We start from the raw sequence: 15,160 nt of genomic DNA, 5'->3' as shown, positions 1-15,160 counted from the left end.
ATGTGAAAATGCTATTAGTAATATTAGTCTTAAGTTTTAAGAGGTTGTGATATATTTTTTAGATCTTTATCTTTATAGACTGTTCACAACCTATTGTTTTAGGGTAGAACTGAAGCAGGTGGCTGTAACAATGGTTTTTGACATAGACACATTAGCAAGCAGGAAACTCATGGTGCATTAAGAAGAGTGCGTTGGATTCTAAATTATATCTGTAGTCCTCTACATTTCTTTCTTTTTTTTTTTTTTTTTTTTTTTACTTATTTTTATATACTCTTGCTTTCAGTAAACATTTAAATTAAAAAAAAAAGAATAGTGGGTGCAATTAATATTTATTCTAATATTCCAATTACTTATAATCTTAGATCTTAAAGATCAGAAACCTTATAACCATATCCTGCCCTAGGAGTTAGAAATTCTAGGTGTTTTCAAACAGTGATTGTGGAATGTAGTAGAAAGTGATACATGTAGAGAAACACTCTTACCTTCAAAATGAGTAAAAGAAGCAGGGTAGCCAATTGCAGAATGCATGTCTAGTAGCCCATCTCCTCAGTAAGGTCTGAAGTGGAATATACCTCAAATATAAAAGATAACCGAGGAGATAGTGGGGTCAGCAGGTGATTGGTTTGAGTATCTCTAAAAGGGATTTAGTATTAGGGTTTAGTGTAAGGTCGTTCAGAACCTTGAACCTCAACACACTTTTAGAGTCCAAGTTGCAAATAGCAAGTAGTTTGAATTCAAGAAAATATTTAACCATTGTTGTGCATTTTGTTTTCAATTAACCAGAATCCTACTTTTTTTTTCTTCAAGATTTTATTTATTTGACAGACAGAGATCACAAGTAGGCAGAGAGGCAGGCAGAGAGAGAGAGGGGGAAGCAGGCTCCCCGCTGAGCAGAGAGACCAATGTGGGACTCGATTCCAGGACCCTGAGATCATGACCCGAGGCAAAGGCAGGGGCTTTAACCCACAGAGCCACCCAGACGCCCCCAGATTCCTACTTTTGAAAGAAGAGTTAGAACTTTCAAATCAGACCCTCCAAAATTAGTCATAACTCTTTTATTAGAGCATCCTATTTTATCTGAAATATTTGCAAAGCAATCGTTCTCATGTATGATTTTTAGTTTCTGATGGCATGACGTTTACTTTTGCCTTGTATTATATTTACTTTCGAAGTCTGCATTATATATTGGGTTGTGAACTCCCCAAGGGTAGGATCAGTGCTTGTGCATCTCTGCGTCTCCAGCGGGTAACCCCTGATTATTAGACACTGTTGATAAAAGCCTCAGTGACTGACTAGTTGGACGATGTGGATGGTGGGTTGTGTGGAATCACTCATCATCACTTCACTGTGCCTGGGACATGAGGGTCCCCTAGGCTGCCATTTGCCTTTTATGCATTATTCTGTTGTTCATTTTGGATCATTATGTAAAAATCTAAAAACTGGGGATGGAGTAGAGCCTAAGGTACGGGTAGACATTTTCTCGCATTGCCCACTGGACAGGTGGGTTCCTGTGGAGCTGGTATGTCATCACTGGACAGGCAAGCATTGTTTCTGACCTTGGAGTTAAGTAATTGCTGGGGACACTGTAGTGGATAAACTCGAAGTTCTAAACAGACCTCACAGAGCAAGTATGTGATGTTTATTTAAAAGGACTGGCGCTTTCATCTTACCAGTATGCATAAGTTAATTTTTATTTTGCTTAAGTTGCATTAGTATTCAGTCCATGTAAAGTTCTAACTAATTTTCAAATCCTCTTGGATTTCAGGTGTAAAAAGTGGACCAACAAGGCATGATGTTTTAGATGCCTCATTAGAAGCCTGTAAGGACCGCACCAGACCTCACGAGGCATCGAAGAGAAGAGGGAAAGCTCGAAAGGTTGGTGTGCGAAAGTGTTGTTTTAAACTTTCCAGGGCCTCTCTGTCATAACATTCGACTCTGGGTTAATGTCACTTAAACTAGTCCAGCTTGTCCAGCTTGTAATTTACTTAAAAGATTAATAATGGGTGAATGTTGGCAAAGTCTGACAGCAACCCTGAGAGCACGGGTCACATTCGGGATGGAGGGTTAGTACTGGTTGAGCAGGCTTTGCCCCCACTTTGCCAAAGCAGTTCTTGCTATAAAAACGCCAGCAGCTTCTCTCAAGCAGAGGGTTTCCGTTGCGCCAACGATTGTTTTGTAATCGAATAAACATTCACTAGGCAGGAGGGGAGAACCTGAGCTGGCGAAGGCTTGACTTCAGGCCATCGGAGTGAAAGGTCCCCGTGGCTTTGTGCTTCAGCTCTCGACGCTGGCTCTCATCACGCAGCACGCTTATGTGAATAACGTAAGGAGGATTTAACATTATCTGATTCTTCAGCCTCCGCCTTCATGGCTTAAATTTAAAATTAGCCACTCGTTATCTTACACCTCATTCATACGAGGCCGAGAAAGCATCATATGTTGAAACCTGATTTCCACACGATGGGGGAACGGCCATGATAAACAAGGAACAATCTGAAAAGAAGCAAGGACACCACTTAGAGGGCACTGGGGCGTCCCTGTCTTCTGACCAAACATGGGGGGCGGATGCTACCTGAGGAAGAGAAACACTGACATCTTCCTTATACTGGCTGTGGTTAGAGACATTTAAAATTACGGATGCCGTGAACGTCTATGTGGTAAAAACTTTGATTTCTTTGTCGATGTGTTCTGGTTTGTCTCAGAAAAAAATAAAAAGCACAGAGCAGGACTCCCTAGATGGAAGGAATCACCTGTCAGGTGTGGCAGTAGATCTGCGGGGAGGATGTCACAGTCCCTCACATGGGAGTGGTGTAGGTGACACCAGGCCCCTAGCGTCCTGTGCTCTGGTTGTCGCAAGCACCCCTGCACCTGCCGCGGTGCCGTGCCTCATGTGACAGCCCCTACGCACCCCTGCTTTAGACGGCCACGCTTTCAGGTATTACGTACCCACTGCACACCTCCCAGGGGTATTTTCTTATGCAAACAGGTGTACCGACTCATCTCTTTCTCGGTATTATGCCTGTATTTAAACCAAAAAGAGTGCCCAGTTAACACTGATTACTTATTACCATAAAAATCCTTCACCCTGTCTGATCACAAAGCACGAGGTTTAACTTGGAAGTTAATATTTCAGACGTTTGACCTCGCCTGGCTTCTGCCTGGGTCACCCTGCGCTGGGTCCGTGGAAGATCATGGGTTGGAGGCGTGGGTCTTGGACGGGAGCGTCATCCCTTCGTTCTTACAAAGCCTCTTGCCCTAAAGGGCCCCTGAAGTGGGAGAACCCCCGTGTGCCCTGCCCTTCCCAGCATGATTGTATGCATTGAGTGATAAATGCTACACCAGTGGGGAGTGCAAGGGAGTGTCTGTGTCGAGGGTTACTAATAAAACAGGTGGGTAAAAGGGAAAATACAGAATAATGTAGACACGCCTTCAACTGGCAGGCTCAGGAACAAAAGAAGAGTTAATAAATTCAGTTATGTCACTTCCTTACATTTGTTTTAACTTTTGTTTTGAAAATATTTTGTCACATTGTTTAAAAATTTTTATATTTTGGTTTTTTTATCGAAGAACAGTTGACACACCGTGTTTATTTCCTTGAAACATGAGTTTTACGTGTACATCGTAGTGATTTGACAACCGTATATGCTGTACTGTTCTCCCCCCGCCGTGTGTAGCTACCATCTGTCACCACACACGCTCCCACTGACCGTATTCCCTGTGCTGCGCCTTCATTCCCAGACTGACTCCCCCTGCAACAAGAGGCCCGTAGTTCCCACTGCCCTTCACTCATTTTGCCCATCCTTCTACCCCTTCCCCTTTGGCACCCACCTGTTCTCTGTATATATGGGTCTGTTTCTGCTTTTGTTTGTTTTTTCAATTACTTCTGTTTTTTTTTTTTTTTTTTAGATTCTACATATAAGTGAAATTGTACATATTTTTCTCTCTCTGTCTGACTTATTTCACTTAGCCTAATATCCTCCAGTGCCATCCATATCATTGCAATTGGCAAGATCTCATTCTTTTTCATGCCTGAGTAGTATTCCTGTGTGTGTGTGTATGTATACACCATATCTCCTTTATACATTCATCTGTCAATGACAGTTGGGTTTCTTTGATATCTTGGCGATTGTAAATAATGCTGCAGTAATCCTAGGGGTGCACATATCTTTTTGAGTTAGTGTTTTTGTTTTCTTCAGGGAAATACCCAGGAGTGCAATTACTGGATCATATGGTATCTTTGTTTTTAATTTTTTGAGACACCTCCATACTGTTTTCTGCAGTGACACTCCTACCAATAGTGCACAAGTGTTTCTTTTTCTCTCCATCTTTGCCAACACTTATTTCTTGTCTTTTTGATTCTAGTCATTATGATAGGTGTGAGGTGATACCTCCTTGTGGTTTTAATTTGCATTTCCTTGATTATCAGTGAGCATCTTTTCATGTGTATGTTGACCATATGGATGTCTTCATTGGAGAGATGTCTATTCAGGTCCTCTCCTATTTCTATTTCTATTTTATTTTTATTTTATATTTTTTGAGAGAGAAATTGTGCATACAAGCAGGGTGGAAGAGGCAGAGGGAGAGAGAGAGAATCCCAAGCAGACTCCATGCCCAGTGTGGAGCCTGATGTGGGGTTGATCTGAGGATCCTGAGATCATGACCTGAGCTGAAACCAAGAGTCAGACACTTAATTGAATCATGCAGATGTCCTGTCTCACGGCTTTTCAAATTTTTGTCCTTATGTATTTCCTCGTTTCCTTCTGGATATTTTCTATTGATTTCTTTTCCATTTGCCCTTTCCCTCTTTGTATATCTATTCTGATGGTAAACATATATTTGGTTTTTAAGTCCCATTTATTGTATTTTTCAGTTCTCATAATTTTTTTAAAAGATTTTATTTATTTTTCTGACAGAGAGACACAGTGAGAGAGGAAACACAACCAGGGGCATGCGAGAGGGAGAAACAGACTTCCCACAGAGCAGGAAGCCCAATGCGGGGCTTGATCCCAGGACCCTGAGATCATGACCTGAGCCTAAGGCAGAAGCTTAACACACTGAGCCACCCAGGCGCCCCCAGTTCTCTTAATTCTGTTTGGATGTCTTTTTGTCCTCTCTAGTTTTCTGCCAAAATTATTAATCTTGTCTTTTTTTGAGCACAACAAATATTTATTTTGAAATCTCTACCAGGTAATTCCATTTTCTGGCTGCATTTAGTGTCTGCCTTTATAATCTGTTGTTTCTCTTTGTTTTTAGTCATGTGCTTCTCTAATAAGCCTGGTTAATTTTGATTTAGTTTCTTACCAGGAATTGAGATGATTTGAGGTCAGGCTTCTAACTCTGTGAGGCCAACTATCCCTTGGGGAAAATGGCCTTCAAATGCTGTCTCACCTCTGAAATGGCCCTCTTCTGTGCTTCACCGTCTCATCAGCTCATCTGTACCTTCAGATAGCTAGTGTTTGCTTGCTTGCTTGTATCTCGTCAGCTTTACTGATTTTTCACAGTGGGGAGGTTGTTCTGAACTTCTCAGTTTACCATTCTTGGAAATAATGAGTGAATTTTAACAACTATTAAAAAACAAAAAAACCAAGGTGGAGACAGAATAAATCCTCTTCTGAGAACAGAGCCGTGAGAGACTAAGTCAAAAGCAAGGATTTTTAAGTTGAACTTTCAAGTCACTGGTTGCAACAGACACGGTAAACATCTCCCAAATACTGAAAACAAAAATAATTCAATAAAGAATTATAGAATCTCAGAATAATAACCACCATTGGAGGGTTTTAGTTTAGGACCTGTTTTTAGTGGGAGAAGTCAATTTTTAAATCAGCAGGAAAATTTCTTTTTTAGAATCATTACTTTAAATATATGTTTATAAATGTGTTGAATCTCTTTTAATTTGAGAATCCAGCTAAGCAGTTTTATACCTCTATAATCTTATAATATGTACATTAATGATAAGGAGACATATTCCTCCCATCTTTTCAGAGGGAGAAAATGTAACATGTTATGACCAATCTTAACCTGTTTTCTATTACTTACTTAATATTGTCAGACATGAAGTTCGAAGAAGCTAAATATAAGACAAATGCTAGTCTTGTGGTAAACATATATGAGAATTCTTTTTCTACAGAGTTTTTCCATTTATTCTACTGTCATTTTTGTTGTTGTTCAAAATATTATTTTCCTCAGCAAAATTTTTCTTGTAAGGTAAATCATCACCTGGATGCTTTTCACAAGTGGCCATGTTTTAAAACCACATTTGGGAGTCACCTCTGCCAATCAAGGGCGTCCCTTTAGAGAACAAGCTGTTGGTCAGAACCCAGAAATGTGTTAGCTGCCTTATGTAAGCTTGGAGGCTTCGAGGGAAATGGAGGCCCGAATACCTCACAATATAGGAGTATACTTATTTTGACGGTGGTTAAAGAAAAAAAGAAGAAAAAGAGAAAGAAAAGACCCTACACACCAGATCACAAATGCTTTGATTTCTACAAGTTTCTTAGGTAGAGGACAAACGATGAGTAATGGCTTGCGTATGTTCCAATAATGGCTTAGTCTCACATTTCTTCCAGGGTATGAGCCTCTAAGGACACCAACTGTGTCCTGTTCCTCTTACAATACAGAGTACCACATGCAAAAGAGGTGTTCAGTAATTATATGCTGAGTAACTAAGGGATCCATTTCCCTTCTGTTGTTTGACTGAACATGCTATCTCATTTCCGGTGCTTTTAGCCATCACACAATGTCATGATCATCTCAGCGTCCCTCATTTGTTTCCAAGTGGTCTTCCTAAACTTGTAGAATGGTCTTGTATCAGTGTAAGTGGGAAGGTTTTGCACAACGGTACGTTTTGCTAAAAGCATTGATCCTTGCACCGGACAACCTGAGTTCCGATCCCAGCTCCGCTGCATATTGGTTCTATCACGTTGACTTATGTACTTAATATTTCGGTGTCTCTGCTTCCTCAAACATAAAACAGGCATTATATTAGCATCAATTGCGGAAGTTTTTTTCCTAATGAAATGTGTTGAAATACACATTCTTAAAGATGGTATCTAATATACAGAGGCACTCAATAAATGTTGGCTAGTTTTTCTAGCACAAGGGTGGGTGACAGTGATCCCCACATACTGATTGTCCCTTGTTCTGCAGCTATGACTCAAAGTTGACTGGGTAGGTCTCTGTCACTCTGCTTGCTCACTTCCCTACTCCCCAGAGACTGCCATGTGTCTTTAATTAAAATGGCCTTCCAAATTCCAGGATGTTCCAAACGATGTCCCTTCCTGCATTTATTGACCACAGCCATGCCTGGGCCAAAACAGGATCTCTGGGCGCAGAGGGAAGGAGAGTTGGGATTTTATTTTTTGTTTTAAAACTCCCCGCCTGGCTGAGAGATGATGGCCTGCCGTTCTGGTGAGAACCTCTGTTACATGGGGCTACATCTCTTTGAGCCATTGGTGTGAAATTACCCCTGTCACCTCCCCCAGGGGATAAGAGTCATGGGTTTGTAGTCTTTTGGTGATTTGCTTCTGCAAAGTTCCCAACAAATACTTTTTTTTGTTTTTTTTTTTTTCTAATATCATTAGAACCATCTGAAAGTAACCAATATCTGCTAATGAACCTGTGGGAGCTCTATGTAACGTGCTAACTGTTACCCCCTAGAGCTGCCATTCTTGAGCATGATGACCTCTTTTTGGATTGAGTCTTCTGCATAAATTGAGTTTTTAATTCACTCTCACACAGAGGGGCTAGCAAGAATGTCTTGGAGAGTTCTGACAGTGCCTTGGTTGTGGAGATGGTGGAGAGGAAGTTGTAGTTCATCGGCTCTTCTCAAGAAGGACGCTTGCGGTGGACGGAGGCTGGAGGAAGGAATGGAGAGAGGAGAGGCTTCTGAGGACGGGGATGGGCCGTAGAAGCCTTCTTAGAGAACACGGGCTGTGTGAGCCACTTTTTGTGAAAACCGTTTATTTTCCCTAATAGCACCTCTACTCTGAGAGGCCCTGAGTGAGCACTTCACTGCTCTGGAGCCCGCTATTTTATGAATGTACTTCTGCCGTTTGCAGTAATTCCAGGACTTTGGCTGTTTGCCACTAGATAGTGGACTCGGCTGGAAGCGTATAAGCTTGTGGGTTGTTTTGTTTGTAAGTGTAACTGTCAAGTTGCAATAGCAGTGACTCATCCCAATGACAGGTGATATTTATTTTGTTTCTTGAAAAATCAGCACGAGTATGTTGTTATTACCCGCTTAGGGGAATTGCCACACTTCCTCGAGGATGACACCCTTTACAAATGTCCCCATAAATAATGACCCATTGTTCAGACCTGCTGTATTCAGTCAGATAGACACTCATCTCCTGTGTAGGGCCTTTGAGTGCAGATAATATGAGAGGTGAGCTTACAAAGATTGAAGTTGATTTCTAACAGGTGTATAGATGATGACCTGTAATTGCTTTGATAGATCACTTTTGGCAAAGCGTACCCAGAGTCAGTGGTGACGGGAATGTGCTCGTTATGACAGGTGTTGCGTCCCCCGGCAGATGTTACTTTGCAAAGCTATCTGAAAACCAGCTGCCTCTCAGTGGTGCAGCAATGCTTTGGACTCCCATTAGTGTGTTATTTTTTTTTTCTTGTTATATGAGGAAAAAATATTTATGTAAGAAACATCAAAAAAGAATCTTCAAAGAGCACCGCCTTCTCTTTACCATGTTTTCTGTGTTCAATACAGAATAAAGGATTTTGTCTGTATTATCAAATGTGTGCTTTGTTTTGGATCGGAAGTAGTGGAGATGAGGAATAGTCAGGATGGCTCTGAGTCACGTTCTGTGTCACCGTGGGCCACAAAAAGCTAGATGCCCACATCGTACTCTCCCCAGCAGGAGAGGTCTGTGAGGCCCCGCACGGGGACACTGGAAGCAGTGTGCTATGAGCTGCTGGTACGCATCCCCTGGGCCAGGCAGACAAGAGATGACCATTCCAGGTATAAAGAGTTAGAGCCGCTCGTTGGTAAGGCATGCTTGCTAAATGGTAGTAAACCGTGGCCACCTGGTTTAATCTCTTTCAGATCTGCAGAAACTCAAAATAATTTGCTGAAGTAGCAAATCTCAGTCTTTACATTAAAAAAAAAATTCAACTGAACAGATTCTTTGTGGGTAAAGGAAATGACGGATCAGTCAAAGATGCCCAGTCCTGGGTCTCCCTAGTGAAAATGCTTACTCTCTGCTGGGTGCAGCCAGCGTGAAGGGAAGTGCACACATACGTGTTAATTCTCTTCCCGCCACCTCCCTGCCTCCACCTCCCCCCGCACCCACTCGACGCTCAGACGATTAGTCCGGGCTCATCGTGGTTACTCTGTTCTTCTCACCAGTAATGGGTTTGGGAATATGACTCACTTCTGCCCAATAAGATGTGAAGGGAAGTCTTACTGGGAGGTTTCTGGAAAAAGTGTTTTCTCATTCGAGATAGCCCTGGGAAGAAATGCTCTCCTGCTCCTCAGAGCTTTGTTATGGCTGGATGTGTCTCCTGGAAATGCCTCAGCCTCAGGACTAAGCCAAAGAGTGAACTGAAGAAAGGAAGTGGGGGGAGGCCTGCAAATCTTACGGCTTATTTCCACTGACATCAGAGACGTGTGAACAAGGGACAAGCTGTCTCGTGTGTCATGCTCCTAAGATGGGCGAGATTGTACACAGAGAGGAAGCAGAGCTGTGCACACTTGTCCAAAAGGCTGGATGTCACCATAAACGTGGGTGGCTTTCCCAAGCAGGTTTTTCTTGTCTTCTCTGGGGGAACAATAACCCTCTCCAGTGATAAGATATTTATTACTGCTCCTTTTGTGAGGTCTAGTCAAGCCTTCTTACTCATTCTTAAAGGTATTCCTTTCCAAATAATATTAGAGCTATAAATTATTGGGTATTAATCCAGGATAATTTAGTAGCTTTAAAAAGGATGGGAAAACCCCGTTATGGAGAAGGAAAGTGGTTAACTCCAAGTGTGACAGATAAAACCACAACTCAAAATCAATGAGGCATTGTTATGGCCTTTGTTAAAAAAATAAAATATGAGGCATTTCGAATAGATTTTGGCATATGCTTTTGTGGCTTTTGGACATGAGTTTAGATTTAGTTAATGTATCAGTGATGAGTCTGTGAAAGAACATAATATAGAACGACCATCAAACGCGGTAGTTGCGTCTGGAGCCCTTCCTATTCTGGTCTTCATTATCAGTGATTTTCAGTTTTGGAAAAAAATTTTTTGGAAGGTAAGTAGTTCTTTTTTTTTTTTTTTTTTTTTTTTTTGCATAAACTTCTTCCACTTTTTACTTTTAAATAAATCCACTGGCTATCATCTAATTCTGCTCATTGAATAAAAGGCACTGGCATCTTTCCCAACACTGATCAGGTTGTGGCTTCTTCCTCTTTTTTCTCTTGGTATTTTTTTTTACTGTGTCATTCCAGTTTTTTGGGTGAGGATTTAACACAACGCAACACAGTTTCTGGGACCCTGGGAATCAGAGCCGCTTGAGGAGGGTTGCAGTTTGTGGTGTGACCCCTGTGGGTCAAGGGTAGAGGCGTGTTTGATTCAGAATAATAGCACTGGCCTGGAAATCCCATGGATTTGCCTGTGCTCCCCCAAATCTATCCCATCTGCTTCCTAAGGGCCAGATTTGGTCAGTGGAGGGCTGTATTTGGAGTGGTTTGTAAAAGGAGCTTCTGCCCTTCCCTGAGACTTAGGTGGTTTGAGCAAGTTTCTTTCCAGGGTCACACCAAAGGGTTCAGGCTCGGAAGCACAGTGACTGTCTCTGTGTGCAGGTGACGGCATGTGAACAGGACCAGCCCTCCACTCCCCTGCCCTGCTTGATCCCCTTCTCCCACCGTACACCGTGTGGACTCACAGACTTACCTCGCAGGTGATAACTCACTGCTGTTGTGTGTTTGGGGAGGAGGGTGCTCACATGGTCCCCGACTGGGCCACGGAGGGAGGCCCCTGCGGCGGTCCTCCCCACTCGCTCTGTTCTTTAAGTACTACCGTTTCTAGACTCTGAGGGTGTCCTGCACTCATATTTACCTTCCCTGCCTTGGCCCCGTTTCTCGGTGGAACGCAGTTCCTCGGAGAGAACGGACGGTGTAAACACAAGGTCTGGCCTTCGGCGTCCTCATCTGTGGGGGCCGCTGTAACAGCACACCCCGGACCGGCTGGCGTGCAAACAGCAGACATTTATTTCTCACAGTTCTGTGGGCTGGGAAGCTGGGATCAAGGTCCGGCAGATTCGGGGTCTGGTGAGGGCCGGCTTCCTGCTTCGTCTTCTGTATCCTGACATGGCCCAAGGGGCAAGGGGACTCCCTGGGGCCTCCTGAGTGGGCAGGAATCCCAAGCAAAAGGCCTCCACCCTCACGACCTCGTCACCTCCCACCTCCAAATCCCTCACATTGGGGTTAGGGTTTCGCCATGTGGACTTCGGGGACACAAACATTCACTCAGGAACAGTGCCCTCATGGTGCTGAGAGCCTCGCTGCTGCCCGTTCCGCACTCTCAGAGCCCGGCGCTGGGCGAGCGTGTGGACGCCAGAGGGGTTTCAGTGTTAGATATTAAGTTTGCTCGATAAAGCATCCCAGTAAGTGAGATGACATATGTGTATTGCTTTTTTTTTTTTTTTAAACATATGGGTATTGATGAATAACTTAGCTGTACATTTTCTCTATGCCTTTTTTTTTTAACTATAAAAAGTAATCCTTTCCAATATGTAAGTATTCAGAGTTCATACACATGCGTTGTTGATCATTATTATTGTGTTATTTGAGAGCATTTAGAAACGGCTTATATTATTTTATATTATTTAGAAATATGAAGTCTCTGTAATCCTCCTAATGGAAAATAAATTTTACATAAGGGAAAAAAAAGATATAAGGGAAGACAATTAGGTTATGAAAAGCTTAAAAAAAGAAAATTAAAGATTTTTGCCACATTTTTTGGCAGTGAACCCAGCTATAGAGCATAGAAATTATCATCAGATTAAAAAATGGATATTAGTGAAGTGTATAAACCTGGCGATTCACAGACCCATACCCCTGGGACTAATAATACATTATATGTTAATAAAAAAAATGTTTAAAGTGGATATCAGCAATACAGAGCATACATCTATGGAGCTGGGTCTTTAAGAGACCTACATTCTCTTGGATCCAGAGTGAGTCTTTCTTAAGACACTTTAAGTGATACAGCTTCTAGGGAGTTAGAGAATAGAATATCTTCAGGAAGCAATTTAAGGACATTTCCAGAATTTATCTCTTGTCATATTTGATCTGGTCTTTTATATTTTCACTACATTAAAAGTTCATGTAAACATCTCATTCTAGTACTGCCCATGTATGTCTGTGAGCTATATTTCTAGTGAACAGAGCCAAGAATCTTGGTAAATGTGCTGATCATTTCATTTCACTTCTTTTTTAGGAGAAGGTGTTTCACTGTTTACTTATGAAATGGTACCTAAACCTGAAACCCATTGTGAAGAAGGTTTAACTTTTAAAATGTTTTGGGTTTTTTTTGCTAATAAAACAAGTATGTTTGTTTAATTTGACCTACCCTTGATAATACTAAAACAAAACCAATCAGACTGTTTCCTAAATAGTTACATTTTCTTCCACCACTGACTGCTTTAGAATTTCCAAAAGGTGCTTTCGCTGAAATTAACACGCAGTATTTTATATCTGTGATTTGTCTCTCACTGTTTGGTTGATTAGTTCACAGGATTGCCTTTCAGTCTTTTCTTGGATTCCTCTTTGGTGCTGTGTAACTGTATTTGAACAAGTGCTTTTCCTTTTTAAGGAACAGAGCCCTACAGTTGTTTTTTCTCTTTCTGTAATAGGCGTTCTATAGTTGATATCCTTGAATGTGCGAGGAGACGTGAGTAGTGGAAGAGTAGGAAAGTTTAATTTTATATTAATATATTGCAAATCATAAGGTAAAGATTTCAACTTCTCTGCAGTCTATCCATATAATTTTATCATACTTCTTAAAAAATTCTGAGATCTTCATACTTATCACTAGAATGTTAAGATACATGCTTTACGCTCATGTTTCTTCTCATGTCTGATGAATGCAATTAAACCCGTGACCTCCCCCATCTCTCATCCAGGCTGTATTTTTTTGCAATAGCTTATTATTATATCTTTTGACCTTATGTCCTATTCTTTCATAATTCTTCCCAAAATATATCTTCTTTGCTGTTTTAAGGAAGCTTTTGTAAAATTGATCTTGCAACTGACATCTTGTTGAATCCATACAAACTACTCTCAGATTCTCCATGGAGCCACTGATGTCATGAATATTTCTTTGTGTTGTTCGTTCATCCTGTCTAGGATATCTTTCCTACCCTATGTGTCAAACTCTCTTTCTTTCTCAAAGTCTAGGCTTGGTCACATTTTTCTTTAGATTTTCCCCCTCTAGAACAGGATCCTTTTTTTTTTGTATCACTATCATCTGGTTTTGTGCTTGATACGTTATTGTGGCTCATTTAGTATTTAAAGATCAAGTGAGTATTCAGTATCTTGTATCATTCTTTCTTAGGAATTGGATGATTCTGCTTCGATTGATTATCGGATGACTGCTCATCTTTTCATCACTTTTTATTCAAAACTCACCAAAGAGGATAAACTTCTGTAGATCTAATGAGATTATTGCTTCTTGAGTAACCAAAACTCTGTTCCCAGGAGTTAAAAAAAAAAAAAAAAACATGTGGAAGATGTGAAGGACAATGCGTACTAGGCAGTTAGGAGATGGTTTTATTCAGAGCACTGTAATGCAGAGATCCCTCCTCCATGAGGAGTGCTCAGAGCAAAGGCGAAAGCTGGTCAGGTAAGCAGGAGTGTCACTAGGGAGTCTTTGGGAACTAAGAAGAAGGACGAAGACAGCCTCATCCGAGTCATGAAGGAAAATGGTGGTGATGAGTCTTTTCTTGGATTTTTGGGAAGCAGAGTGGTCCTTGGAGTTAACTTTTTCTTTAAACACAGTGGGAGGACCAGCCCTGTTTTCCAGGAGATCAGAGCTTGACATTCGTGTTGTCAGTGTTACCATTTTTCTTTTTTTTTTTTTTTTTTAATTTTTAATTTTATTATTTTTTTTAAAATTTCTTTTCAGTGTAACAGTATTCATTGTTTTTGTACCACACCCAGTACTCCATGCAATACGTGCCCTCCTCAATACCCACCACCTGGTTCCCCCAACCTCCTGCCCCCCACCCCTTCAAAACCCTCAGGTTGTTTTTCAGAGTCCATAGTCTCTCATGGTTCACCTCCCCTTCCAATTTCCCTCAACTCCCTTCTCCTCTCCATCTCCCTATGTCCTCCATGCTATTTGTTATGCTCCACAAATAAGTGAAACCATATGATAATTGACTCTCTCTGCTTGACTTATTTCACTCAGCATTATCTCTTCCAGTCCTGTCCATGTTGCTACAAAAGTTGGGTATTTGTCCTTTCTGATGGAGGCATCATACTCCATAGTGTATATGGACCACATCTTCCTTATCCATTCATCCATTGAAGGGCATCTTGGTTCTTTCCACAGTTTGGCAACTGTGGCCATTGCTGCTATAAACATTGGGGTACAGATGGCCCTTCTTTTCACTCCATCTGAATCTTTGGGGTAAATACCCAGTAGTGCAATTGCAGGGTTATAGGGAAGTTCTATTTTTAATTTCTTGAGGAATCTCCACACTGTTCTCTACAGTGGCTGCACTAATTTGCATTCCCACCAACAGTGTCAGAGGGTTCCCCTTTCTCCACATCCTCTCCAACACACGTTGTTTTCTGTCTTGCTAATTTTGGCCATTAGTGTTACCATCTTTCAAAATGGATGTCATTCTTCCCTGAATAACTGAAAGGTAGTCATAACCTTGGAGGCAAAATTGAGTCTAAGAATGACTTGAGGACTCTTATTGGTACTGGTTCTGTCTGTTGAGAGGTGATGGCAAAGGTCAGTTTTAGCATCCTGGAGATTAGGCATCTTAAACTGACAATCCCTAAAATGCAAAGAACTGGCAGAACTTTATACAGAAGGTTACAGTCTAGTCTAGAGTCAGGAGCTGAGCCCTGAGGGGACCTGACCATGGGTCCTAGAGTTGGTTTCCCAGCATGGCTTACTGTCTCCAGGGTCTCGAACCAGGTGTGGTTAC

General features: G+C 41.6%; 1 protein-coding gene across 2 annotated transcripts in view; it reads left to right on the top strand.

Moving 5' to 3' along the window:
- MCPH1 (microcephalin 1) overlaps positions 1-15,160 on the top strand; it is a 240,908-nt gene that overhangs the window by 52,994 nt on the left and 172,754 nt on the right. For both annotated transcript variants that reach the window (XM_059155872.1, XM_059155873.1), the window contains one exon: positions 1,766-1,875. In XM_059155872.1, coding sequence (XP_059011855.1) covers positions 1,766-1,875 — 110 coding nt within the window. The remainder of the gene's footprint in view (positions 1-1,765; positions 1,876-15,160) is intronic.

Source organism: Mustela lutreola, chromosome 18, assembly GCF_030435805.1.
Source record: "Mustela lutreola isolate mMusLut2 chromosome 18, mMusLut2.pri, whole genome shotgun sequence".
In the NCBI taxonomy this organism is placed as follows: domain Eukaryota; kingdom Metazoa; phylum Chordata; class Mammalia; order Carnivora; family Mustelidae; genus Mustela; species Mustela lutreola.
Note: the sequence above shows the minus strand (reverse complement) of the source record. Positions and strands in the feature narration are given on the sequence as shown.